At 52.8% G+C, this 14,892-nt stretch overlaps 2 protein-coding genes across 2 annotated transcripts in view; both read right to left on the bottom strand.

Annotated features, from left to right (window-relative positions):
* Positions 1-1,777: 1,777 nt before the first annotated feature.
* LOC122210258 (collagen alpha-1(I) chain-like) lies at positions 1,778-12,534 on the bottom strand. The gene is made up of 4 exons (XM_042922856.1): positions 12,463-12,534; positions 11,595-11,790; positions 6,073-7,104; positions 1,778-5,752 (listed from the first exon to the last, which is right to left on the bottom strand). Exons 1-4 carry the CDS (start codon positions 12,532-12,534, stop codon positions 5,562-5,564), a joined length of 1,491 nt encoding a protein of 496 aa, XP_042778790.1. The 3' UTR covers positions 1,778-5,561.
* DNAAF5 (dynein axonemal assembly factor 5) overlaps positions 12,364-14,892 on the bottom strand; it is a 48,259-nt gene continuing 45,730 nt past the window's right edge. The window contains exon 13 of the mRNA XM_042921199.1: positions 12,364-12,966. Within this exon, the coding sequence (XP_042777133.1) occupies positions 12,830-12,966 (137 nt within the window). The 3' untranslated portion in view covers positions 12,364-12,829. The remainder of the gene's footprint in view (positions 12,967-14,892) is intronic.

Genomic DNA, 14,892 nt, shown 5'->3' with positions numbered 1-14,892 from the left:
GTGAGCCAACAATTCCACGGCCGGGTACGTGACCAGAGGAACGGAACGAAGCACTCAAAGAAATGCTTTCGCCCCACGTTCACAGCAGCGTGGTTCCCAACGGCCAGGACGTGGGAGCCACTCAAGTATCCACTGACAAGCGAGCGGATGAACAAAATGTGGTCCGTGCACACAGAATGTCAGCCTTAGAGAGGAAACCTGCCACGACATGGGTGGTGCTCGGTGAGGTAAGACAGACGCTGTAGTATATTGTGCTTCCGTGGGGTCCCGGGGTCTTCAGACTCAGAAAGACAGAGTAGGCGGTGGGGGCAGGGGGCAGGGGCTGGGGGCAGGTGCGTTTAATGGGGACAGGGTTCGTTCTGCAAAGAGCGAAAGCGCTTTGGACACGGACGGTGGCGGCGGCCGCACAAAACCACTGAACGACCCACTTAAAAACGGTGAAGGGGGGGGCGCCTGGGGGGCTCAGTCGGTTAAGCGGCCGACTTCGGCTCAGGTCATGATCTCGCGGTCGGTGAGTTCGAGCCCCGCGTCGGGCTCTGGGCTGACAGCTCAGAGCCTGGAGCCTGCTTCAGATTCTGTGTCTCCCTCTCTCTGACCCTCCCCCGTTCATGCTCTGTCTCTCTCTGTCTCAAAAATAAATAAACGTTAAAAAAAAAATTAAAAAAAAAAAAAACGGTGAAGGGGGTAGACTGCATGTGAACCATCACGAACCATCTGGAAAGCAGCCTTCCCCAGATTCTGCCTGTGGATGAAATTCCCCCACAGATTGTAACACCACCTGCTTGGGGACTTGAACCGGTCCAGAGGAGAGAGGGCGGCCTGCATACCGCGACCCGGGAGCCAGATGGGAGAGAAGCGAGGCTTGCCTCTGATGGGGCGCAAGGGCGTCGCTCAGGCCGCAGTGGGGCCACACCCGCTGCAGGTGGCAGCTGCTTTTCAGCTTTTATTATTTTTCCATTTCGCAGGCAAGCCATGTTGTAGCAAAAATGGGAGGAAAAACCCATCATGGGAGGACAACCTAATACCACCTTAAGACATCCCTGCAGCAACCCACGGCCAAAGTCAAAGACGAGCTGCTCACGCCCACCACGTGCTCAAGCTTTTGTACTTTCCCCCCAACCTTCCACACCCTTTGAGGAAAACTGGCACTCTTTGCACCCCCGGCTGGCCTTCCTGGGGTGTAGGACGCTCAGAGCCAGAACCCCGGTGGTTCCGGGTGAACCACGATGGTTGAAAGTCCTATCGGTCGTCACGGAGATGTGCTGTGTGTGTAAACACACGTCAGATTTGAAAAGACTCAGTATGAAGAAAAGAATGTAAAATAACTCATTCTACTTTAGGTTGACTAGTGAGATAATTTTTTTATATACTGGGTCTGGGTGAAATAAAGTATGTTATCCAAATGAATTTCCTCCATTTCTTTTTTTTCCCTATCGCAGCCATTAGAAAAATCTAGATGCATACGTGTTACGTGATGCTTCTGCTGGACACGATGTATCTGACTCTGGGTTCTGGGAGGCGGTGGCGGGGGCGGACTGACCCACATGAGGCGGATGGATTCTGTACAACAAATGGACCCTGGGCCTATTTGTTTGCATGGACACACACCCTTGGAAAAATTATGCCAGGAAATATTTTGTAATGTTTATTTTTGAGAGAGCGCAGGCAGGGGAGGGGCAGAGAGAGGGAGTCACAGAATCCGAAGCGGGCTCCAGGCTCCGAGCTGTCAGCACAGAGCCCGACGCAGGGGTTGAACCCACGAACCGTGAGATCATGACCTGAGCCCAAGTCGGACGCCCAACCGACTGAGCCACCCAGGCCCCGTTTGTTTTTTTACCTTAACATAATAGTAGGATAAGAGCCAGCCTGGGTGGAGCCTGCCCGCTGTGGGCCCGGCACTCTGCTGGGCTCTGCGCGTGCAGCCTCACGGGGTCCTTGGAGCAGCTCTAATGGCCAGTGAGGACACTGAGGCCGAGGGTTCGCTGCTAGTAAGCGGCAGATGTAACACTTGAAAATCCAGACTCAAGTGACCCCGCAGCCCGCGCCTTTAGCCACCATACAACTTCTGTCCTCATAACCAAAGTTTCTAGAAAGTATGTGAAAGGGTGTTAAAACTTAAAAAAAATGTATAGGCAACTTTAACCCCACCACCCAGAAGTAACTACTGTAAATGTTTTAAGGCCTATCCTGTCACTTATCTATGTACACGTTGTAGATTTTTATATAAGTGGATGCCATATACGCTGTTCCATAATTGGCCTTCTTTACTGAGCCACGCGTGTGGACATCCGGCCAGTCTGTGAATGGAAATCCAGGCCTCAGTGCGAGATAGAGAGGAGCGGGGCAATGTTCTCCGCTGTCACCTCTGGCCTCACGGAGGTGACTCACAGACTAGTGCAGTGGGAGGGGGCAGGCAGAGGTGTGGGAGGAGGAGGCTTCCCCCCCAGAAGAGGTGTGGGGGGTTGGGGCAGGGTGCAGGTGGGGCTGGCACCAAGGGACGGCCTGAAGCTGGAATGAGTCCTCCTTCCATAAGCCCGCCACACAGCAACGGGTCAAAACGCCAGCTAGCTCTTCTCCCAAAGCACTCGGGAGCACTCGGGATCTGGTCTTCCCAAGTCATTCCTTCCCCAGTCTGGCATCTGGTAAGGTCTCGAGCGGCTCCTTCCTTTCCGAACCTCACAGAAAAAGCCCGACATCTGGTGAACCCTCGGACATGAAGCCCTGTCATCCTTTCTATTTAGCAGGGAGGCCCGTCAAGGAAACTGAGTTACCTGGAATGATCAAGAAAGTTCTGACCACACCAAGAGATGGAAAAAATGCAGGGAAAATGGAACTCACACACTCCTGCTGGGAATACCAGACGGGCGACTGCTTCGGAGAACAGCTCAGCGGTTTATTATCTAGTTCGACGCGTGTTTTCCATGCAGCGTGGCTGTTCTACTCTTGGGTATTTGCTCAGGCGAAATGAAAACCTGTCCACACAAACGCTTGTACACTTGTACGTTCGTAGGAGCAGCGTTCAAAAGTGAGCTGGAAAAACCCCAACGCCCCTCACCTGACGAACAGTCTAAAAACTGTGTTATGTCCACACAACAGAGAGCTACTTAGCAGTCAAAATGCAGTGAGGTGCTGACAGATGCAAGGGCGTGGGTCTCATTATGCTGACCACAACAGTCTAGAAAACACAACTCCAATCTGCGAATCTGACGGTGGGTGCCCAGAGCCTGGGTGTGGGGTGGGGTGTGACTGAGAAGGGGCCCAAGGTAACCGTATTTTGATGGTGGTGATACTCACACAGTGGCATAAAAACTCATCAGAACATACACTTAAAATGGGACCATTTCATTGTATGTAAATCAAACATCAATAAAGTTCATCAAAAATAAAAGGGAATCCTAAAAAGTAAATGGTAGAAATAAAATGGTTAATAGGAAGGTTAGAGGATAAAGTCAAATATCTATCTCAGGACATAGATCATCAAATGATCCAAAAAGAAAAGGAGTTAGAAGAGGAAAGAAAACAGGTGAGATGCCGGGAGAGGGGGACACATTCAGCGCGTGCAACATCATGCACACAGATGCTTGTAACCAGACGACAGAGAAGACTAAGAAAAGGGCCCCACTTGCACGGAGCAGAATAAATGAGGAAAAGATTCCGTCTAGACTTGCTCTTGTGGAATTTCGGAACATTAGGGATAAAGAAGGATGTTAAAAGCATCCAGAAATTGAACTCATGACTCTTACAAAGGAAGCGTCATCAAACTGTCAACAGCAAGACACTAACAGAGCTGTGCCTTCACAATTTGAGGGGAGACTTGGGATCCGCAAGTCTACGTCCGCTAGGACGGCAAATTAAAGGCCTTCTTAGCGCGCAAAGACTCCCCTTTCTGAGGACCTGCTTGTAACGTATGTCAGAGAACCAAGGACACCGAGAACAGGGGAAGCATGGGACCAGCTGAGCAGTGGGCCAGTCCGGAGGCTCGTAGGGTGATGTCCACAGTGACGGCCGGGCAGCAGGCCTGGACAGCAAAGAGGCTGGAGAGCTCTGGGACTGACCACTCCGGGGGAAAAGGCAGGCATCTGGGGCAAGATCTAGCACGAGAGGCCGTGTCAACTGACGATACGGTGAAGGCACGCTCTTTAGAAAACGAGAAAAAATAAAGGCAATCAGCAACTCAGTAAATAAAATGAAAAGCTGTAACCATGAACTGTGGAAATATGGCCCAAAGAAAACTATGGCAACATCTTGGGCTATTCATGGAATGTAATCATTTTCCTTAAGGCCATCGGGCATTAAGAGAGAAATGCTAGTTCAAAAGGTTGTTCAAGAAATAAAACTCACATAGCAGCCATAAAGGGAAAATATTGCTGATTGACTTCTAGACTTTGGCATCAGCCTACAAGCAACACAATCTCTTCTAATGATAAGCAGCAGCCTGGACAATGTCCAGGCAAAAGCAAAGGTGACGTGAGCCAGGAGGCGGTGGAGGCACGGGAGGCCGAGGGGAGGGTGGGATCCCTCTCTTCTGTGGTGGGAGAGGACGCAGAAACCATCCAAGCTGCTGGACCAGACACAGAGCTTTAAGTAAGAAATAGGACATAATGCTACACAGGTAATTGAGAAAAACCCAAAAGGATACTCAAACCGTACTAAATGGAGGTGGGAGATGCGAAGGGGTGGGTGAGGATTCCTTCTCTAACCTCACCTGATGTGGCCCCCATGACACGCTGGCCATCTGTCCAAGCTCGCCTCCTGCCACCTTCCTCCTGCTCATCCGTAAGCCCCCCAACCTGGGCTCCTCGCCTCCTCCAATCTGCCGAGCTTGTCCCTGCCGGACACATCCGTACTCGCCAAGCCGGTAAAGGCAGGTTGGGCACCCGAGAGCCCATGAAGGGCATCCACCCGAGCTTCCCATCAGCTCGCCCCATTCCGGGACACGAGGGCAGCCCGGACGTGGACTCCCCTTGCTCCCCCAGCCCAGGAGAAGGATGAATTCACCCTGGCCCACCTGAATCTGGCAAACAAAACAAAGCAAAACAAAGCACAGACAATTCGCAAATGCTTTGCCCAGCTTTTCCCACCGTTAACGCCTTACAGCTCTATGGCATAAATATCAAAGCCAGGTAGCTAATTCTGGTGCAATAGTGTCTCGGTCTGGTGGGGCCTGCCGGAACAAAATAACACAGGCTGGGGAGCCAGAACGACAAGCGTGTACTTCCCACGGTCCCGGAGGCTGGAGTCCAAAGTCAAGGCTTCGGCAGGTTGGTGCCTGGCGAAAGCCCGCCTCTTGGTTCAGAGACAGCTGTCTTCTCTCGGCGTCCTCGCGTGGCAGAAGAGACACGCTGGTTCTCTAGGCTCTTCTATGAGGGCGCGGGTCACATTCAGGAGGGCTCCATTCTTAGGACCTCAGGACCTCCCGCAGGTCCCGCCTCCAGACACCATCACACTGGGGATTAGGTTTCAAAGGCCAAGTTGGGGGGGGGGGGGGAACGCGAATGTATTCAGTCCGGGGCACACACTGTCAACTGACTCCAGACTTGATTCAGATTTCATGTTTTCCGCTAACGTACTCTTCCCGGTCTGGGCCAGTCCAGAGCCCCACGTCGCGTTCGGCTGTCACGCGCCTCACACAGCTCCAATCTGGGACAGCTCCTGAGGACTGCCTTATCTGCCGGGAGCGTGGCCCTTTGGGACAGCACTCTGTTCCGCTGAACAATGTCTTGCTGTATTTCTCTGACCTGTTCCCAGGATCCTGGCGAGAAAACCACAGAAGTGATGTTGGGCCTTTCTCAACGCGTTACTGCATCAGGGACTATGCCGTGGCTTCATCACCGCTTCTGCTCGCTGATCTTAGCACCGTCCGATCTCGCGGTGATCACCACGGCGGAGGCACCACGGTGGCGTCTGCCTCGAGTGGCTCCCCGGCTTCCCCCACCCCTACTACATCTCTTGTGATATTTCTACAGGAAAGGGCCGTCCCTTCGCCCTCGCCGACTTGGCTGCTGTTTCTTTATAGCGCTATGGACTCGTGGGTGTTCAGCTACGAAAACAGTTATCACCCAACAGCACTACCTCTGTGCTCATTACTGCTCCAGCCTGGGCCGCCGGGAGCTCCTCCGGGCTGGCTCCTGAGCCCTTGCACACCCCATATCGGTTGGTGAGCGCCTCCTTCCCTTCTAGCGACACAGGACGCATCGGGCTCATCCTGTGCTCTCCCGATGGTGCCGGCCCTGGAACCCGCCCGTTCGTTAGGCTCTTTCGGAAGCAGCAGCGGGGTGTGGTGAAGAGGGAAGGAAGGGCACTCCCGGCCTCCTCCTCCCACCCCAGGCCCCCGAGGGGTGTGCTTCCCACCCGGGAGGCTGCGGCGGGCAGCAGGTGGACTCCCCGCAGCGGAGCGCGGAGGGGGTGTGGGGGAGGGGGCCCTGCGGCTCTTCTGAGGGCGGCGTCTGGGGCGGGCGACTGCAGTCGGAGGTGCGGGGCGAGGCCTCGACGGGCGGGGCACTCCCGGAGGAGGAGGGGCTAAGTGCCCGCGGTCCGGGCCGCACTTGGAGGTGCAGGGTGTGGCCTCGGCTCCCGGCCCCCCCCCCCCCCCAGGAAGAAGGGCTAATTGCCGCGTTCGGGGCTGCAGTCGGTCGACACCACCTCCCCTCGCCCCCTGGGCCCCTCCCCGAGTAGGGACGGCCGGGGGGTGGGGGGGAGTGAGCCCGGTGAGGATGGGCTCGAAGCCCAGTGGCCCAAGCACCTCCTCTGGGTCAGACCGACGCTCGGGAGACGGACACTCTGACCTCGAACGGGTCGTTCTGACCGCGGTTGGCCGCTGTTTCGAGGGAAGAACGCTCGGCTCGAACCGGCGCCAGCAGCGCAGGCTGCGAACACCCGGGGGACTGCAGGTGCATTTCTGGGAGGGGGAGGGGGCAACGCCACCCTCGCACCAGCCACCGCCGAGGCGGCGCTCGGACCCGGGACCTCCACCCTCCAGAGGAGGGGCGCGGCCACGTGACCCGGATGCGGCCAATCGGGGGCGACGGCGCAGAGGCGCCCGCGCCGTTGTCTTCCGGAGCGTCTCCTGCCGAAGGCGCTGGGCGGCGCTCGCCGGGTCGTCGGCTGGTGGTCACGTGCCCCAAGCGACAGCAGGGGCACCTGTCAGGCTACTCGGAGGCGACAGGGCCCTGGGGGCTGTGGGGGCGGGCGCCGGGCGTGCCGGGGGTGCTAGGGGCGCGAGCGCTAGGGGAGCTGGGGGCCGGGGCGGGAGGGCGCCGGGGACCCTCCCAGCAACCCCGGGCGCAGGGAACGCCGGCTGCCCCCAGCTGCACCCAGCCCTGCATGTTGGGCGTGGGCACCGGCTGCTAGGTGACGCTGGCGCCTTCGCCATGTCTGGCGGTGGGCTCTTGGGCTCCGATCCGAGGCATCCCGGGCCACGCAGCTGGGGGAAGATAGGGTTTTGTCCTAGAGCGAGTCCTAGACAAGTTGGTAGTGCCTAATCGTGGTTTTGCCACTACGTGTTTTATCAGGGGTTTCAAGTCGTGTGTGAAATGTTCACAGTGGTTTCTCAAGAATAAATTTCACGTCGTGAATAAGGGGAAGATGTGCAGGTTAAAGCCCTTTGATGAGAGGGTTAGTGGCAAGGGCCGTCATCCCGCCAGGAGGCCCAGGGCCCCTTCTCAAGGACGAGTGAAGCCTCCCCAGGAGGACCGTTTCCAGCAGGTTGTTGACCTGCCCAGCCTCGGTCACCTGCCGGTGTGCAAGCGGCAGGACTGGTGGGTGTGCTCGCACTAGAACCAGGACGCCCCTGCGCGCGCACACAGCCCAGAACAGTTGATCTTGTTGCTTGTCGACCGAAACATTGCCAATGTTGCACACCAAAGCCAGTTCGCCTGCGTTCATGTAAAAGGCAGTGTTTCCCGGTTTTACATTTGCCGTGGTCGCTGCACCTCTTTGCGCTCAATCTTAGCCAAAACGGCCAACTCACATTCTGAAGGACAAAAATGTAAACTAACGAAGTCCTAGAGGATAAAGGCGCCCGGCAGTTAGGCCCGGGAGAGAACACTTAGGCTTCTTCATAGGTTCTTCCGTCTACGGTTCTCTTTCTCGTCCGCCAGCGACAGGCACTGCCGTGTCTCCAAGTTACACTGTCCCAAACCGGAAAACCCCATGCAGATGCCTGGGGACAAATCAGCAAGTGCTGCTGTCCTCGCTGCAGGTCCCAGGCCTCCCTGCCCCTGCCAGGAGGAGTCACAGGAAGGAGGCTCGGACCCTGGGGACAAGGCCAAGGACACTCCCAGGTCAAAGGAGGGGCTGGGGGAATAGAGTCCAGGCTGCAGCCTCCCTTCCAGGACAGCCGTTCTCATCCACGACCGCACTGCCCGTGGCCTCTGAAAATCCGTAGCCCACCCTAAGTCACACGTAGTAATTTTTCCCTCGCGTCTGACATCACACAGGCAGTGACTGGATGTCCGATGACCCTGGCTGTTTAGACAGTCCGGAAGATGGAGAAAAGTCAGGAAGAAAGCTTTTTCTTTAGAGAAAACTTAATTTTCCACCCTGATTGTAAGGCGACTGGAAAGGTGAGTCTAGTAAAGGGGACGCCCCACCCCCCGCCCTGGGGAGTGGTGGCCTCAGCACCAGTCTGAGCCTGTGCCTTCCAGATCGTCCCATGATTGTTTTTCAGGGTTGTAACACTTTCAATTATGGAAATGTTCACACAAAGTTTGCACATGTGCAAGTAGAGAAAAGAGGGTAACGGTCCCTGAAATGACCATGTTGATTCAGTGGTTGAAAAACAACTGGGGGGGGGGGGCGCCTGGGTGGCTCAGTCAGTTAAGCGTCTTGACTCCTGATTTCTGCTCAGATCATGACCTCATGGTTCCGGAGATCACGCCCTGCGTTGGGCTCTGTGCTGACAGCAAGGAGCTTGCTTGGGATTCTCCCTCTCTCTGCCCCTCCGCAGCTCACTCTCTCAAGATGAACAAACATTAAAAAAAATATTTATTCTTGAGAGACAGAGAGACAGTGCAAGCAGGGGCAGGGCAGAGAGGGAGAGACAGAATCCGAAGCAGGCTCCAGGCTCTGAGCTGTCAGCGCAGAGCCCGATAGGGGCTCAACCTCCCCAACTGCGAGATCATGACCTGAGCTGAAGTCGGACGCTTAATCGACTGAGCCACCCAAGCACCCCAACAAACATTTTTATAAGAAAGTAAATTCAGAGACACCAAAGGGCACAGATAGAACTCTCACTGCAGCTGCCACACAGGCGCCCTCCCCGGAGGCCACCACCCTCACGAGTTTCTTCTGTGCCCTTCCAGAACTAGTTTATGCGCATGAGAGCAAACAGGCTAGCTCTCTCCTCTTACATACGGTTCATTGTATACAGCGTGGTTTAGTCACTACTGCACTTTATGCGGGCATGTCTGGGGCTACATGTTTCATCTTGAACCAACTGCCCCTAGAGACATGCTGTGTGTTCATAGAGGCCACAGAAAGGAGATTTTCAGAGCAAGTGAAGCTTGCCTTTGATTGGTGCTGTAGGTAGGGGCAGGCAGAGGAATCATCTTTGTGTAAAGAACTTTCTGAGCTTCTTAAAGTTTAGAAGTGAAACTTGCATTTCAGTGAAGATTTCTTAGAACACAAAAAACACAATAAAGTAACATTGATATGCTCTTTCGAAACTAGTTTCTGTTCTTTGAGAGACGTTGTTGGAGGGTGAAAATGGGCGCCCGGCTGGCCCAGCTGGTGGAGCGCACGACTGTCCATCTCGGGTTATGAGTCTGGGTCCCGCGCTGGATGCGGAGGTTACTCAAAAACAAAAGCCCAAAGAGGAAGATGAAATAAGCTCCAGAACGAGTGGTAATATTTGCAAGCCGTACGTGACGAAGCTCTCGTATCCACAATATCTCATATTCAATATGAAGACCTCATTTTGAAGAAATGGGCAAGAGATTTTAAGACATTTCACCAGTGAAGACATACACAGACAGACAAGCACGTGGGAGGGGCTCTGCATTGTTAGACGTTAGGGAAATGCAGACTGAAGCCATCCCGAAGTCCCCCTCCGTGCCCGTTAGAGTGGCTCCGGTTAAAGACGCTGCCGTGTCACGTGTCGGCAGGACAGTGGTGCTGGTGGGCGGACGAGGTGGTCCCGCCGCTCCGGCTGGACGTTCCCCCCTCCTGGGCGTCCGCCCCAGAGAGATGAAAGGCGTGTCCATTCGACGACGTGCACACAGTGTCCCAAGAAGCCATCTCTGTGACGGCCACCAGGTGTGGCCTAGACACAGGGCGGAACACTACTGCTCAGCAACGGAAGGAACGAGCCGCCACCCACCGGCGCTACAACGTGGGTGCATCTTGGTCATGCCTTGGGAACGCGGACGAGGAAAGGAGACCAGAAACACTGTGTCCGCTTACGTACAGTCCCACGGAGTGCAGACTGCGGGGCAGTGACCACGGCAGATCAGAGTTGCCTGGAGGTGGGCAGAGGGCGGGAGAGAATGCCTGCGGGTGGCGGGGAGGTTGGCCGTCTGGCCTGTGGTGGTGGTTCTGTGCGTGTATGCGTGTGTCGGGATTTCTCAAAGTGCCCACTTAAGTATGTGCAGTGAATTGTAGGTCAGGCATCCCTCAGTGAAGCAGTGAAAAATAGCAATAAATCAATCAACCGGGGCTACAAACACGTATCAAATATGACCTAGTAATTCTACTCAGAGGTACCCGCCCAAGAGCGATGGCCATGAATCATCTACGCGTACCACAGAGCTCAGAGTGGTTTTATTCATAATGGCCTCAAACCTAAATGCCCATCAACAGGTGAGTGGAAAACAGTAGAGTTGGGACTATTGGGCCCACAAAGCCTAAAATATTTACCCTCTGGCCCTTTCCAGAAAGAGGTGCCGATCCCCGAACCAGTGTGTGAATAGACAACCTCAAAAACTATGCTAAGTGAAAAACCTATCATATGGTCCCACGTATATGAAGCATCCGGAACACACACCGCCTTAGACACAGAGCAGCTCGGTGCTTGCTGGGGCTGGGAATGTGGGCAGGGATCGGCTGCACACGGGTTTGGGTGGGTGGGGGCCCTCGCATGATACAGTGCTGAACCAGCCACGGCGGTTGGCACACAGCTCCGTAAATTACATCTCAATAATGCTGTAAACTTTCAGGGACCAGTTTTTTTTTTTTTTTAATGTTTATTTTTCATTTATTTTGAGAGAGAGAGGGAGAGTGCTAAAAGGGGAGGGGCAGAGAGAGAAAGACAGAGGATCCCAAGCAGGCTCTACACTGTCAGCACTGAGCCCAATGCGGGGCTTGATCCCACAAACTATGAGATCATGACCCGAACCGAAATCAAGAGTTGGACGCTTAACTGGCTGAGACCCCCAGACACCCCTCAGGGACCAAATTCTACGTGTCCCTGTCCTCGGCCACCAGCACAGGGAGGGTAGGGCTCCATGAACATTCGAGGAGTTGAGCGAAGAGTGCATAACACTTGCCAAGGACACGTCGGTTCTCAGGCACTTAGATCGCTAACCCCGTCAGCTGAGCCTTTGTGTCTTTCTCTGGACACACACCTGCTCACGTCACACCGAGTGGTACTGACTCACTGTCCTGCTGCCTCTGCACACTTCCCCTGGAAGATGTGCAGAAACAACGTCCTGCCTCTCCCTGGCGGCCGGCGTGGTTTGGATCCCGCTGCCTCTCCAGGCCCGCTTTCCCTGCCTGCGCTGCACACTCAGGCGCGCCCGCCGAGGGCCCCACGAGCTTGGCGGCCGGCGTGATGGGGTTTGGAGCTCCTGCCACCTGGTGTCCAGAGAGGACACTGCACCCAGCAGTGGGAGAGCCTGGGGCCCGCCACCCAGATCTCGGGGCGGGGTCGCCGGGGGATGAGATCTAAGAGAAAAATAAGCGATTTCTAAAAATGTTGATTAACTACTAAAGCACATTAACACAGGCATACAAAATAACTGTAATAAATATTTTTAATTAAATTTTCAAACACCTAAGCATAAATGTTCATATTTGATTGTTAGAAAATACACATAGTATTTTTTTCCCTGGTAACATAAATATTTGGCTTACAGAAATAATATCCATTTAAAATAAAATTTTTTAGGCACTTGGGTGTAGAAAGTGCTAGAGAATAAAACCCATTTTACTTTACTGCTGCTTATATGGGAGAGCTACCAAAATTACATCTGATAAAACATTGTATTTTCAACACTGTTTGCATAAGAAAAAAATATCATGACCGAATGTATCCACTAACACTCCGAGTTCCAGGATATCTTACACGGAAAACTGTAACTGATAAAGATTTCAAATTCCTTTTAGACTGTTCACTGTGATGCTAAGTTTTAGTAGACACAACACAAAGAAAGAACAAAATTTCTTTTTAATAACTTTTGCTTGAAAGAAAAAGAGTCAAGAACCTTCTCGGTGAGGCGGGCATTTACGCAAGACAGAGATATTGACCCACGAGCGTAGCAGGTGCATGTAGCTTTGAAACAAACAGGATGCTTCGGCTGCCGGGGTGAGCAGTGCCATCTCGTTCTACTTTCAAATTACCCGCAGGTTTTGGGGAGATCTGTCAATGAACTGTAATAAATGAGACATGACAGTACACAAGCCGCTCGGCGAATGTTACTTCGGAAACTGCCGGGCCCGAGAAGTGTCTTGGGAGAATCTTGCACACGTTTCCTGCAATACTCTCGCTATCAAAGTCTTGCCCGTGAGTGTCCTAGGTCGTTGGCACAAAGGTGCCGTGTTGTGAGGTGGAGAGGCCCCGGCCCCGGCCCAGGGGAGCACGGGAGCTCGGGGCTCGCTCCGCGCTGGCTGCTGCTCACTGGGCAGGCGGCTGGGCCTGCAGGTGCTGTAGCAGCTGCTGGCAGAGGGCAGGAGAGCGGTGCTTGTGGACGACAGCCTCTGTCTCTCTAGCCAGGAGCTCAGGGAACAGGACACTGCCTGCTTTGAGGACCTCTGTAAAACAGCAAAACACCATTAACACGCCAGAAAGAAACACGAAACCAATCCCTGTTTATGAAAAGGGAGTGAGCGGCCACACGCTACCTAATGACAAAGGGTCAGATCTCCACGCAACCAACGAGCCTGTGCACGTACGTGCCTAATAGCAGAGCGCCAAACCACGTGAGGCAGGTCAATCCACACTGTGTCTAGAGACTTCCACACTCTCTGTCAGAGATGGACGGACCCGGCCAGCAGAGAACCAGTGAGGATGCGGATTAACAACGGCACCACCCATCACTGGCTACGACGGATATGTGCAGACGACTCTGTCCAACGGCATCCGAATACAAGTCCTTCTCAAGCTCTTGTGGCACACTCACCAGGACAGACCACGTTCCGGGCCATGAAAAACACCGCAACAAATTAAAAAAACACCAGTCCTACGATGTCTGCTCTCAGAACACAATAGAGTTAAACCAGAAATCAATGAAAGAGACGTAAGCTGGAAAAATCCCCAAATACGTGGAGATTAAACAAAACATTTCTAAATAACACGATAGTTGAAGAAATCTCAAAAGAAACGAAAGACTATCTGAACTAAACGAGAATGAAAACACAACTTAACCCAAATTCGTAGGATGTGGCGAAAGCAGTGCCTGGAGGGGACTCACAGCATCGAGTGCCTGTGTGAGACGCGCAGAAAGATCTACAAGTCGAAACTCTCCTTTACCACCTTAGGAAACTAGAAAAAGAAAGGCAAATCCAAAGTAAGCAGAAGAAAGGAAGTAAGAATTCTAAAAGCAGAAACCAATGAAGAAAATCAACAAAACCAAAAGCTGGCGTCCTCTGACCAAGTCCTGGACCGCAGATGTGATGTGACCCCGACGGGGTGGACGGACCCCTTCCCTGAAAGACACTCACACAGGAATAGACGATCTCCACAGACCTACATGGATCCAAGAAACTATCAATAATTAATAACCTCCCCAAACAGAAAGCACCAGCCCCAGATGGGTTCACTGGTTCACCAAACTTTCAGGAAGAAATTCCACCAACTGTCTACCACCTCTTAGGAAGAATAGAAGCTTCCTAACTCACTCTATGAGGCCAGCATGACCCGGATACAAAACCAAAGACATCACAAGAAAAGGAAGCCACGGATGGTTACCTCTCATGGACAGAGATGCAAAAATCCTCAACAAAATAGTAGCAAATCGAATCCAATAGTGTTTAAAAAGAATTACGCATGAAGCCCAAATGCAAGATGGTTCAATATTCCAAAATCAGTTAATGTAATCCATAGCATCAATAGGCTGAAAAAGAAAATCATATGGTCACATAAATAGCATTTTGACGAACGCTGGTACCCATTCATGGTAAAAATTCTCAGCAAACTAGGAATAGAGGGGCACCTCCTCAACACAATAAAGAAAATCTGTAAAAAACCTCAGAGCTAAAGTCATACTTAATGGCGAGAAACTCAAAGCTTTTCCACTAAGATCCCAAATTGCCACTCCTTTTCAACATTGTACCGGAAGTCCTATTGAGTGCAATAAGAAAAAGAAGTAAAAACTAAACCAAAGGTGGTATATAAATGAAAGAAAAAAGAACACAATAAAATAAATGGGACAGCCATTATGTGAATTTCGTGTTCAAGGACAGGAAAGCTCAACATTGTTAAGATGTCAGTTCTCCCCAACTTGATCTATAGTCTTAAGGCAATCACAATAAAAATGCCAGCAGGTCACGTTTCAGATACTGACTAAATGAATGTAAAGTCCCAGAAGAGCCAACGCAACACTGAAGGAGAACGAAGTTGGAGAACTGACACATTCTGACTTTAAGAGTTTCTATAAAGCCAGAGTAACGAAGACAGTGCGGTCCTGTTGAAGGAACAGATAGATTGATGGGCCAGGACAGAGACCCAGACGCAGACCT

This window comes from Panthera leo, chromosome E3, assembly GCF_018350215.1.
Source record: "Panthera leo isolate Ple1 chromosome E3, P.leo_Ple1_pat1.1, whole genome shotgun sequence".
Taxonomy (NCBI): Eukaryota; Metazoa; Chordata; class Mammalia; order Carnivora; family Felidae; genus Panthera; species Panthera leo.
The sequence above is the reverse complement of the archived record's forward strand: the minus strand, read 5'-3'. Positions and strand labels throughout refer to the sequence as shown.